The sequence below is a fragment of the Epinephelus fuscoguttatus genome, linkage group LG2 (genome assembly GCF_011397635.1).
Source record: "Epinephelus fuscoguttatus linkage group LG2, E.fuscoguttatus.final_Chr_v1".
Taxonomy (NCBI): domain Eukaryota; kingdom Metazoa; phylum Chordata; class Actinopteri; order Perciformes; family Serranidae; genus Epinephelus; species Epinephelus fuscoguttatus.
In genome coordinates this window covers 4,903,237-4,915,531 of record NC_064753.1, presented here as the reverse complement: position 1 = coordinate 4,915,531, position 12,295 = coordinate 4,903,237, and the positions used below count along the sequence as shown (strand labels likewise).

General features: G+C 41.3%; 1 protein-coding gene across 3 annotated transcripts in view; it reads right to left on the bottom strand.

Moving 5' to 3' along the window:
* LOC125904945 (SH3 and multiple ankyrin repeat domains protein 2-like) overlaps positions 1–12,295 on the bottom strand; it is a 465,143-nt gene that overhangs the window by 246,349 nt on the left and 206,499 nt on the right. For all 3 annotated transcript variants that reach the window (XM_049602644.1, XM_049602655.1, XM_049602662.1), the window contains one exon: positions 4,193–4,344. In XM_049602644.1, the coding sequence (XP_049458601.1) occupies positions 4,193–4,344 (152 nt within the window). The remainder of the gene's footprint in view (positions 1–4,192; positions 4,345–12,295) is intronic.

Sequence of the window (12,295 nt, the reverse complement as noted above, 5' to 3'; positions counted from 1 at the left end):
CAGAGCACTGTCTGAATGTAGTGTTCGGTTATCCAGAGCACTGCACTCTGTCTGTGGAGACAGAGCAGCAGAGCACCGAGCAGAGTGAATGTGTGATAAACTTAACTGCTCGTTAATTCATATAGAAATATGAAGCTGCGTTTCTTTGACCAACAGGGCTCTCATTTTAGTGTAGAGTGTCAGACTGAATTTACAAACACACGTTGTCAGGTTACTCACTCTCCAGGACCACTAGTGTTACTTGAATAAGTATCCACTAACTAACGGGACCAGACTGGCTGACCTGTATGCTCTCATACAGTGGATGGATGATTTGACAAGATTGCTGAAGGTGGGACGGATGACACTATAACGGTTTCCTCCAGTTTGTTTTGCTATAGAGTAGGGTTGTCAAAAGTATCGATACTCTGAAAAGTATTGATACTCAAAAGCTGTATCCGGATACAATACTAATCTACAAAAGTATCAATACTAACAGTGCACGCCACCTCAGCGCCTGTCGGGTGCGCGTGGACACGTGCTGTGCAAGCAGCGTCTGGCAGGCACAGAGCCCTCGCTGCAACCCGGCTTGTTGTCATCGCTGTGCATGCACGCACACATTTCTGTTGCTGTAATATGGCCAGCGCGGCTGCAGGAGGATCAGAGCAGCCACTTTTGGTCAAAAATGATAAAGGAAAAAGCGTTCTTTGGAAATATTTATTGAAGTGAACACAGCGCGCTGCAGGCGGCAGGTACAGCCCCTCCCCTCACTAGCAGCTGAGCAGCTGGTGTCAGCATCAAACTAAAATATAACTTCTAATGTTAATGTGGGAGCTAAGCAGAAAACTTTATCAGCCATGCCCGTCTGTAACATTAATAGACAATGTTAGTTTATCAGGACAACACAATTATGTGTGTCTGAAAAGTTATGTTAACTGCAAAGTCACAGATTGAAGCTGAAAAAACGTTTGGTTTCTCCCGTAACCCCTGGTTCTCTGATCACATAGTGAGGTAGAAACAGGAGCATCCTGAGCCTAAACTACCAACTCTATTTGATCAGCAACGAAAATATGAGAGCATTCACCAGAAGCACAGAAAATAAACAGGGCTGTAGATAAATACATTTGTATGGACAGATCTTGTTTCTGGTTGTTATTTATTTTGGGGGGATTTTTTTGTTGTTATCATTGATGTTACTGTTCTGATCTTTATTTAAAAAATGACATGTCTCTTAATTTTTTGCTGCTGTCTCAAAAATGGTATCGAGTATTGAATATTTTCCTGGGTATCGATATCGAGTTTGAAATTTTAGTTTCGTGACAACCCTACTATCGAGCTAATGTTAGCTAATGCACTAAAAAGCTAGCGTTACAGAGAAATCCAACATTCCTCTTAAAGCCCAACTTGCAGGTTGGAGACCATGGTGAATAAATGTGTAGGAAAATGATGTAGAAACTCGATTAAAACAAAAAACAAAAACATTTACACACTACAGTAACTTTTGGGGTAATTTTTGTGAGAGAATTTTGCTTCCGCATCTAAAAACCCACTAACTGGAAGTGACGTAGCGTAAGGGAGTCCGGCCGAGTTCGATTGAGTGTATCATTAATAAACATGGATCCCAGTACTAGTTTTGAGACTGAAGAGGTTGAAAATGTGTATTCATATACATATGACGGCCCACAGGCTTATAATTATGAGCCTGCTAGGCGTCCAAGAGACCAGGAACAGATCAGGGTTAGGAGAAATAACGGCCACAGGAGAGAAATAGAGCTGTGGTGTGAGGAGAACCAGTGGAGAACTGGGCAGGTGTCTTGGTGAGTGACCAGCATTAGCTAACGACAGCTAACGATGTCTAACGCAGTGTTCACATCACAACATTAAGTTTGCCATCACGTATTAGGTTATAAGAAAGCTACCGATAGTTCTGCCAGTATTAGATAACTAAAGGCCAAAACACACCAGCGGCGTCATATGGCGGTGGTGTCACTGATGCGAGTCAAGTGCCACCCCCAACACACACAAAAAGCGTTGCGCTGCGGGGGCGTCAATCGGATTTCTATTGCACGCTCTAGGCTGGGAAGTACAACCCTCACGCTGCCCGGTCCCGTCTCAAACACGGAGGCCTCCCTCTCCGCGGATGCTATGTCACGAAAGGGAGACTCGAGCCTTGGACGTATGTGCAAGGGTGGGCGGGCTCCATGGAGAGGGAGGCCTCTGTTTTTCAGACAAGAGCGGGCGGCGTGAGGTTCGCAGTCCCGCACATACCACTAGTATGTGAGGGCGGGCGGGCTCCGCCAAGAACATAATCCTCCTGTCCAAAATGAGCGCTGCACACAACCGCGTTTTTGGTCACAGATGAAGCCGTGAAATCGCGCCTCTTCATCTGCACAAAACGCACCCAGGCACGAAAACTAACTCCACTCCTTTTTCTGTCCAGAAAACAGTGGACTCCATGTCCTGACAGACTCGAGTTTGCGCAACCTGCACAAACACAATAATTCAGCTTAATCACAAATGGTGAAATGCACTGTTAACAACCGAAAAAATACTAATTCACAACTTTACTACCGTTCAGACTCACTACCACCTACTACTGCGCATTGGACAGAGGCAGGGTCAAGGACGCAGAGTCCCTCTTGTGACGTAGTATCAGGTGATGTTGAAAAAAAAGCGTTTTTAGAAGAGGAGCTAAAAAGAGCCAAAGTGCCCTTATGTCGTGTAAACCATAATAAATTCTGAATTAACTTCTCATATGGTAATTTTCAGACAAGGTTATGTATATATTTTTTTAAAAATTTAACCTGCAAGTTGCACTTTAATACCTCCCCAATTTCTGATTATGTGGACATGATAACCCTTAATACACACAACATTATTCATCTCTACAACAGTAAATACTTTTCCCCTAACCTGAAATGTGCCCTGCACGTGTGAGCATTTTTGATGATCGCCTTCATCCAGTCCTTTTGTCTTATCTCATTTAACCATAGTTGTCTTTGTTTTTGTTGACGGGCAGTGTCAGGTGGTATGTGCTAAAATTTAAGTTTCGAGCCATGACTCCTACTATTCTGACTCCCAATAACACAACGAGACGACATTTTAAGACTCCTATGTAGCCTACAGCCCTGTGGTGGTGAGTCGTGTTTTGCCTCCAGCTAACAAACTGACATCATTTTGATGTCAGCCCTAAAAGGGTCTATATATCTAGTAGCCCGGGCATTTATTTCACAAAATCGATTTTGATCCCAGGCGTTTAGAAGAACCGGCGGCTATTTGCTCAAGGCTTTTTTTTTTTTTTTTTTTTTTCCCACCGACCTGCACCAGGCCGTTATTTGGTTACAGTTCCTGTCCAGTATGTTTTTTAGCGCACAAATACTGTATAATGTAGGGGTGAGTTCATGTACAAAAATCTCTAAATGTTTAGAGTGGGTCATTTTTTTCGTGTACACAGGTTTCACCGCTGGGTGGTGCTATTGCATTATACCAGTAAAGCCTCAGTTATCCGAATACCAACCAAATGGGCCATTTAACCAACAGTTATAATAATAATCGCCCGGGCGTTTAATCGGACCGCAATTAATACGCAAAATGGGGTCAAACCCCCGGCAGCTATTTGGTGCCCGGTGGCTATTTGCCACCGGGCGATTATTTGGAAATATACGGTAGGTTCAAGGTGGCTCATCACATCTGTAGTTTCCAGATTTATAAATTACGGTAAAAATTCCTTCTTTAATATAAGATTTTTAGTAATAATCACCATTATCATCATTATCATAACAATAAACTTTCTCTCTGAAGTTCTATATAAAACAAATGTCACAAAGTGCTTTAATCTGACACAAATGACAAGGTTCAGCTGATTAAAATATTAAAGCTGTTAAAAGTTTAAAACAATAATTGAATGTGAAACAAAAAAGAGAACTGCGGTTATTAACTTGTATGTTCATAAAAGTTTGTCTTAGTTTCTGAAACAGGACTAACAGCACAAGTCTCGCCTCCACCCATCTTTAACTTCTACTTTACTGGAGCAGTCAGAAGCATAATCCCTTTATCATCTCATCCTGACAGGTCTGTATTTTGCTTATGTAGCAAAAAGACTGCAAAGCTTGGTGTGGAAATTGTCAGGCTGGTATTGTAGCAGTTCCAGCATGTAAGGTGTTAAGAAAGGAAAACAAAGGAAAGCGGGATGGAAGGAATCATGTTCCTTTACCGTGAGTGTGATGTTGTTTTTGGAGCGTGCAGCTTTGTGGAGAGCAGTCATGCCGTCTTTGGCTCTGAAGTCCAGGTGAGCTCCTCCATTCCTCAGCACCTTGATCAACTCTACTGCATTGTCCAGGTGCGCTGCAAAAGTCAGTGGGCTCTCTAGAAAAAGAAGTCATATACAGAATTTTGGTTATGACTGTCATCTGTATGTAATGGAGTGCAAGTAAAGAACAAGAATCATACCCAGCAGAACCCGGACCTGTTTGTGATTTATTCAAATATATCCAGCAGGTTTGCTGCTTTTATTTATTTAAAAGAAATGTTATTTCCCAATAAGAGCGAAGAAAGTATTCTTCTGTTTGTTTCTAGCATGGTGTCACAAGCTCCTGAACATATTGCTACCAAAACAGTGATTTGATTTAACTCATGTAACAGCAGTATGCACATGACTCCAGGGACTGATGCTGAAGGTGTGATGACACAGTTCATTTTCTTTGCTACAAATCATGTGGGAAAAGTCTGCTTGCATTCTTCTATTTGCTTGGTTTGAATTCACACAGCTATTACAGATGAAGTACAGTTTAAGGGGCCATACATACCCTGCGCCCTCAGATCAACTGGTTTCTATGCAGTGGTGCGGAGTAGCAGGTGGCACCTTGTACGGTAGTCTCAGCCACCAGTGTATGAATGTGTGTGTGAATGTCACTCGTAGTGTAAAAAGTGCTTCGAGTGGGGCGTTGGTGGCTTAGTGGTAGAGCAGGCGCCCCATGAACAAGGCTGTTGCTGCAGCGGGCCGGGTTCAAATCCAGCCTGTGGCCCTTTGCTGCATGTCATCCCCTCTCTCTCTCCTCCCTTCGTGCTTACCTGTCCTGTCCATTAAAGGCCAAATGGCCAAAAAAAAAATCTTTAAAAAAAAAAAAAAAGTGCTTTGAGTGGTTGGATGACTAGAAAGGCACTATACAAATGCAGGTCCATTTACCATTTACCATACTCTATAACAAAAGATAATGAATCACAAGCTGTACCAATGGTATGAAATGACATACACTTCGGTCTCCACATACCCCCACCTTGGAAGTGCTGTAAACGTTGTGTAGATGGATGAAATCAAATTCAAAACAATACAACATTATATACAGTACAAATTGAGTGTTTGTAGTATGTTGCTAAAACAGAGACACATCTCAAATACTTAGTTACTTTTCTCCTGATTTGTCTGTCTGTCAGTGTCAAAATGTTTGGTGCTTGTGAAAAATGGCTCCAATATTTACTCAAGTGACTATGAGGCAAAAGAAACCATCATAATCTGTACTCATGTTCAGTTTTGGAGTTGGAATGAATAGAGTCTAGACAACTGCCCTCTGTTAAAGGGGCAGGGCAGTGGTGAAACCCATGTGACACAGACACAGGAAATGAATCTGAAGTGGGCCGTCTAGATTTATCAACAGTCTGTGGTTCAACTTTTGGAATGCAGCAGTGTGCACTGGATTCATGTGAAATGAACAACCAATCACAGATGGCAGATATCCTTCCTTTATTTCGTAAGTATCAGTCTGTGGGAAATATGGAGAACAAGCTGATCAATTTAGTGCAGAGCTACCCAGAACTTTATATCTGTCCCACCGGCGATATTTAAGCCTCCACACTTAAAAAACAACCCCTGAAAGAGGATCAGCTCCGAACTCAGGATTTCAGGTAAGTAGGCTATGACACGGTGCTGGTTGGGGTTGCTTAGCAACCTCAGACGCAATCTGCCTCCACACTCTTGAAAGTTGGCATACAGTAGGCACAAGAGTAGCACCCAGTGCCTGAACTTGTGTATGGGCCCAAGTCACATGGCGCAGACAATTAATAACCAGACATTGCATCTGCATGGACTTAAAGCAACATCACCAGGTAAGCTTTGCCTCTTTCAGAAGTTTTTACCATAGTCTGTGTAAATAATTGATGTATTTTCCATGATGTCACCCACTGGTTTGTGGATTGTCATTTTTAAGCCTGTCACTCAAGCAGCCCCGCCCTTATATGCATAACTTTGGGCCTTTATAAAATGTAAATGGGTGAGTGATAAAAAAAATTCACCCCCTGTTCATGAATGCTGAAATTAGCAATAGGAACCTAAACTGTTTTTTGTACCAAGCTGTAAACATGTTGATGAATTGCAATTTTTGGCACTTCCGTACAGGCTTTACTTTTGAGCCTCAGAAGTTGCTGCTTGGTTTTTACCCATTCACCTAAGCATAGCGTTAGTTTGGGCAGGACATGATGTAAAGCCCAGCTCCAATCTCAGCTACACCAGCTGATCTCAAGCAGCACAATCAACTGATGGATCAGCTGATTGATGGAAGGGAATCAGCCAATAGATCACATGATGCCTGTCTACACAACAATTGGCAAATCTCATTCAGGGTGCTCTATTTAAACTGCTTTGGTCTGCCTACTGTTGCTGCTTCCTCTGCATGCTGCTTTGTAACCAACCTCCACCACAGCTCTTTCTTCTCATGTTGTGTCTGACTTACCAGTGTCATTTCTGTTTGTCACTGATGCCACTCTGTTCTGTTTCCAGTGGGTCTTTGCTGCTGCTCTCCCTGCTTTCTATGTTGGCGCATGGAAGGACAGACAGGTGTGCTCTCTCTGCCTTAGGGCTTTCCACATAGGCACATGGAATGGCGGAGTGGTGTGCTCTCTCTGCCTCAGGCTTTCCATGTAAGCATGTGGAATGGCGGAGAGGTGTGCTCTCTCTGCCTAAGGCTTTCCTTGTATGCACGTGGAAGGGCAAATAGGTGTGCTCTCTCCACCTTAGGCTTTCCACATAGGTGCATAAAAGGGCAGAGGGTAGGGCTGCTCAATTATGGAAAATTTAAATCCCGATTATGCAAACAATTATGCGGCACACGTGATGACTTATTTACACAACGGCATGTCATTTCTGTCTCCACATGGTCGCGCGTTTACAATTCTCCTCTGCTGAACGACAGAGTTCGGCCACACACACACACACACACACACACACACACACACAGACCAACCTCTCTCGCTCTCCCATTTTCCGCACGCTGTTTTTGAAATCTTTGGCAATCACCTTCTTGACTGGCTTGTGGAGTGAATAGAGGAGAGGAGGGGAGGGGGCAGTATTGCGCATGCGCGGCTTCTGGGTGCGTTTGATTGGCGACACAAGACAACAAGAATAAACTGACAGGAAGCGCATAATCGTTTTATGTCGATTATTTTGTCTTCATAATCACTGAAAACCCAAATCATAATCTAAATTAAAATTTGATTAATCGAGCAGCCCTAGCAGAGGGGTGTGGTCTCTTTCCACCTTAGGCTTTCTGTATAGGCCTGAGGAAAAGCAGAGAGGCCCCAGAACAGAAGCCATACCACCAAATACAAAAACTGCAAATGGAAGTAGTTTTCTTTAAGCATACTAATGTGTCCTGATTTTACCATGTACTATCATGATTTTTATGCTTCTGCAATGGCAATAGCTGTGGCCGGATTGGGTTGTCGCTCTGTCCTTCCGTCCCATTCTTGTAAACACAATATCTCAAGCAGAATTTCTTCAAATTCTTCAAATTTGGCACAAATGTCTACCTAATAAAATGTTTAGATTTGAGGGACATAGGTCAAAGGTCAAGGTTGTTGTGACCTCATCTGTCTTATTTTCATGAATGCATTATCTCGAGAATGTCTTGAGGAAATCTTTTCAAATTTGGCAAAAGCGTTCCTTCAGACTCAAGGATGATCTTTTAAGATTTGCGTCTAATTCTAATAAACATGATATCTCAAGAACAGCTTAAGAGAATTTCTTGTTTGGCACAAACATCCACTTTGAGTCGAGAATGAAGTGATTTGACTTTGGTGGTCAAAGGTCAAAGGTCACTGTAACCTTGCATCTGTCACATTTCGTGAATGTGTTATCTCAAGAAGGCCTTGTGGGTATTTCCTCAAATTTTACACACTGCCCACTTTGGGTAAAGAATGAGCAAATGAAAATATGATGGTCAAATGTCAAGGTCACTGTGACCTCACAAAACATGTTTTTGGCAATAACTCAAGAATTCTTCTGCTAATTTTGGCAAAATTTCACACAAATGTCTAATAGGATATAAAGAAGTGATGGCATTTTATATCCAAAAAGTCAAAAGCCAACTTTATTGTGACATTGTAATATTCTTAAAAAAAAAAAAAAAAAAAAAAAAACTTATTTTGCCATTACTCAATGTCATATCTCAGGAACAGAAGGGGAGTCATTTGGTCAGATACTAAATTGGTGACACTAATCTTTGGTGTCAGACCTTGAAACTGTGCTGATTGTATAGATCTTCCGTGTTGTCACGGGGGTCGATGTGTGTGAAGCATCCATGTTTTCACGGATCTGGATGTAAACTATAAATGCAACTTGACAGGTTCATGGTCGCTTGGGAACATAAATTTCAGGGTGTCACACAGAGGCACCAATTATGTTGGAAACAACAATATTAGGCCTCACCAAGGGTACACCACTAAAGTCGTAAACTGGCTATCGGAAATAATTAATAATTATTAATAATAATTATGTTAAATAATGTGATTTAATTAACATTAAATCACCTCGTGGAGCACCATTCCCGTAAAGGGAAAATGATAGCCAGTTAAAGATATCAGTCTCATAAAATACGCTAAACTATTAATTTGGAGTTTTGATTAATAATTAAATTAATGACAATAACCACAATTAACAGTAAAGCCTGAAGGGTTTCAGAGTTCTTGACGCAGCAGAGGTTGACTATTCATTCACTCTTGTGCAACATTAAACAGACAGCAGGTATGATACCAAAGAATTATATTTATTATTGTCTTGTGCATTGTAGGGCTGTCAAAATTTCTCAAAAATGACATTCAAATATTCCTTCGAAAAAAAACTCATAGGTTCGAACCATTCGAATTCTTTTTTTTTGCATTATGTCCACAAGAGGGCAAACTTGTATATGTATTAATACAAGGAAACATAACTACTTGTAGGTATTTTTATTTCAATATAAACGTCTTTGAAAACATTTACATACCTACACATTAAAACACATAAAACAATTATCTATAACATTACGTTACAAACGACCGTGGACCCGTGGATTGTATCATCCACACTGGCTGCAGCTCCGTGGCCGGCGAATGTGTCAAGCTGGGTGACGGAGACAACAGCTGGGAGCAGAACCGCTTGTCGACCAGCGTGCAGAAATGCGCGTCTGATGTGAACGGAAGTGCTCCAGCTGGCACGAGAATTTTGGTGCGCTGCGCGATTCGCAGCACTTCCGTGGGCGCTGTGGCCTATGCAGTGCGTTCAGTGCAGCGGCCCAGGCCAACGCCCACTCGCAAAGAGGACAGCTGTGGTGGTGTTTTTTTTTCTCCACAATCGAATATCAATTTTCACATTTGAAGGTCCAATTTTTTTTCAAATTCGAATTTAAATTTGAATTTAGAATATTCATTGACAGCCCTAGTGCGTTGTAACCTTTATGTCTCATTTTTCAGGAATCTCTGTTGCTGCCTTTCTTGGCCATGATTGTCTTGTAAAAGAGATTTTAAACTCAACGAGTCTATTACCTGGTTAAATAAAGGTTAAAAAAAAAATAAAAATGAAAGAAATCGACATGTTGAATACTGGCAGGTTGTGCCAGTGTATGTTAGACACAGCTTCTTTCAGGTTGCATGCTGACACTTGGCTGATGTATTAAATTTGTAAATTTGTATATTGACCTTTTATTCATTGTTGTTTTTTGTGTGAAAAACTCTTTGTTGGGGATGTGGGGAGATTGACAGAAAACAGTGAAACAGGGAGGAAACAAGGAAATGAAATCTCTGTGTTTGTTGTGACAGATTAGTTCAAGCAATTCTCAAATGTGTGGCAGTCATTTCTCACGTCATACCAGTATGAATGGCAGCGAGTGGCTTCTTATGAAGGGATGAAAATGAGCCCTGATTTTACCAGCTGTGCTGAGATGAGCAGCAGGAGGAAGAGGAGTATTTGTATTTTATTTAGTTAATCACAGTGGAGAGCTTTTGCCGGACAGCTGTAATCAATCGCTGGTAAGAGCTGAGTAACAAGAGTCCTAATCTGCAGAGACTCCTCTTCCCCTCAGCAATAAGGCATTCATTTAACAATAGCTCTCAAAGCCCATTAAGATAACCTCAATTCTCTGCTTAATGATGCTTTCTCCTCTCAGCTTCACCTTTATTTGCCTCAATAGACCAGTTTTTTTTTTTAATTCTGGCCAATCTCTGTCCACTCAATGCTAGCTGTGTTAAGAGCAGCTGCACCGCTGAGATACCCTTGACATATTCATTAAATGGTCGTAAATAAACATAATTGTCAATTGTCTTAATACTCTGGTAAACCAGCGCTACAAATTATTGTAAAGAGCTTTTAAACACAGGCTGCTTCAGGTAAATGGTAAAAGTTATTTTGAAATCCAAGAAATGTAATTCCCTCTCTTAACACAGCGACGAAGACAGTGTTGTATTAAAATGACTGTTTTCAGAAAAGAATGAATTCCTCTGTTCTTTTGAAAGACAGAACAGCAAAAAGTGTTGCTTTTTCATGGAGTGCTATTCATCATAATTATTTGTTATTTGTGCTCAGCCTGTGTCTGTAGTCTGCATTAATTTCATCTGCATTTGTGCATGTTTTCTGAAAGGTTGCAGATAGAGATGATAGCACCACAGATCATGCAGGCAGTGCAGCACAGTAAGTGTAAGTAAGTAAAATATGACCGCAGGAGATGAAGAAGAAATTTAAATAATGGTGGTACAGAAAGAATCATAATATAAAGGTACAGTATTTTGAACTCCCCCACCATCACCTTATTTGCTGCTGTGTGAAACTTTTGACTTCGCCCTCTAGTGCCATCTATTGGCTGTTTTAATGCCATCATAAAGGACACATGAAAGCATGAGGGCAGTGAATTTTACAACATCTGAAACTGACAAATCTATTTTTGTACATAAAGGAAGTATAAATGAGCCCTTAGTCCTCACATAATAATGAGTGTCCCCATTTGTCAGTAAAGCTGAGCCTTGTGTGGTTTTCAATGCCACAGTAATTCAAGCGCTTTAGATGCACACCTCTTAACAAGACTAACTACTTGTCCTGGTGTGTTTTAATTAAAAGCCTTGAGAGTTTTCTGTCTATAGGACCACTGTTCCCATTGAACATTGTACTCATCCAAAAGCCAATCTGCGCAAATAGAGGGCTAAGCAGACAATATTTAAGTGATATTCCAGTCCAATTAAAATTCTCTCTGTTTTTTAATTCTTTAACTGCAACCCTATCTCCTAGAAATTAAGTTTGTATGCTACTAAACAGCTTTTTTAATCATGTTGTTGTGGCAAGGTAACCGCAGCTTAGAGCTGTTCAATCGCTGTTCAGAGACAACATTTCTGAACAGCCCCCCCCAAAAAAGAGGCCGTTGAGCAGCCTCTCATCCCTGTCAGTGGCCTGTTTTTCAAACCCAAGGGTTTGTCGGCTCATTCATCATATTATCGTATTAAAGAATTTATCAGAAAAAAAAACATAACCAACATTTTTTAAATAAAAGAAAGACACTGGTTACCAGGGTGAGCAACCCCCTCCTAAGGGTCTGGGCTTTGCCCACCACTGATACCAGCCTCCACTTTTTTTTTTTTTTTATCTCATTTCTCACTTAGATTAGAGTTGACACCAATTTTTCTGTTGCTACAGTGCTGCCTCCTATGTTTCTGGGTTGCTCGCTCTGATGGTCGACTCCGGTGCCAGCCTGCTACCTATGCAACCCCCCAACCCTACCCCAAAACTACCTGAGTTCTTCACATATATTTTCATATATTTTTTTCTTTTGTCCCTCTTTGTATAATTTTTGTTTTCACCTCTGGCATCATTCTACCTTCACACATTACAAGGGAGAAAACAATGACTGATGGATAAACATTTCAAATAAACACAATAAATTTGTGCTCTAGATAAAGGATCAGCAGTGAATAACCTCCTAAGCCCTACGATAAGCTATTATGGCAAGGCTTAACTACACAGACCAGTGAGCAGTGATAACTAACACGTCTTTGGGGTCATCAGGTGGGAACCTCCTTCTACCAG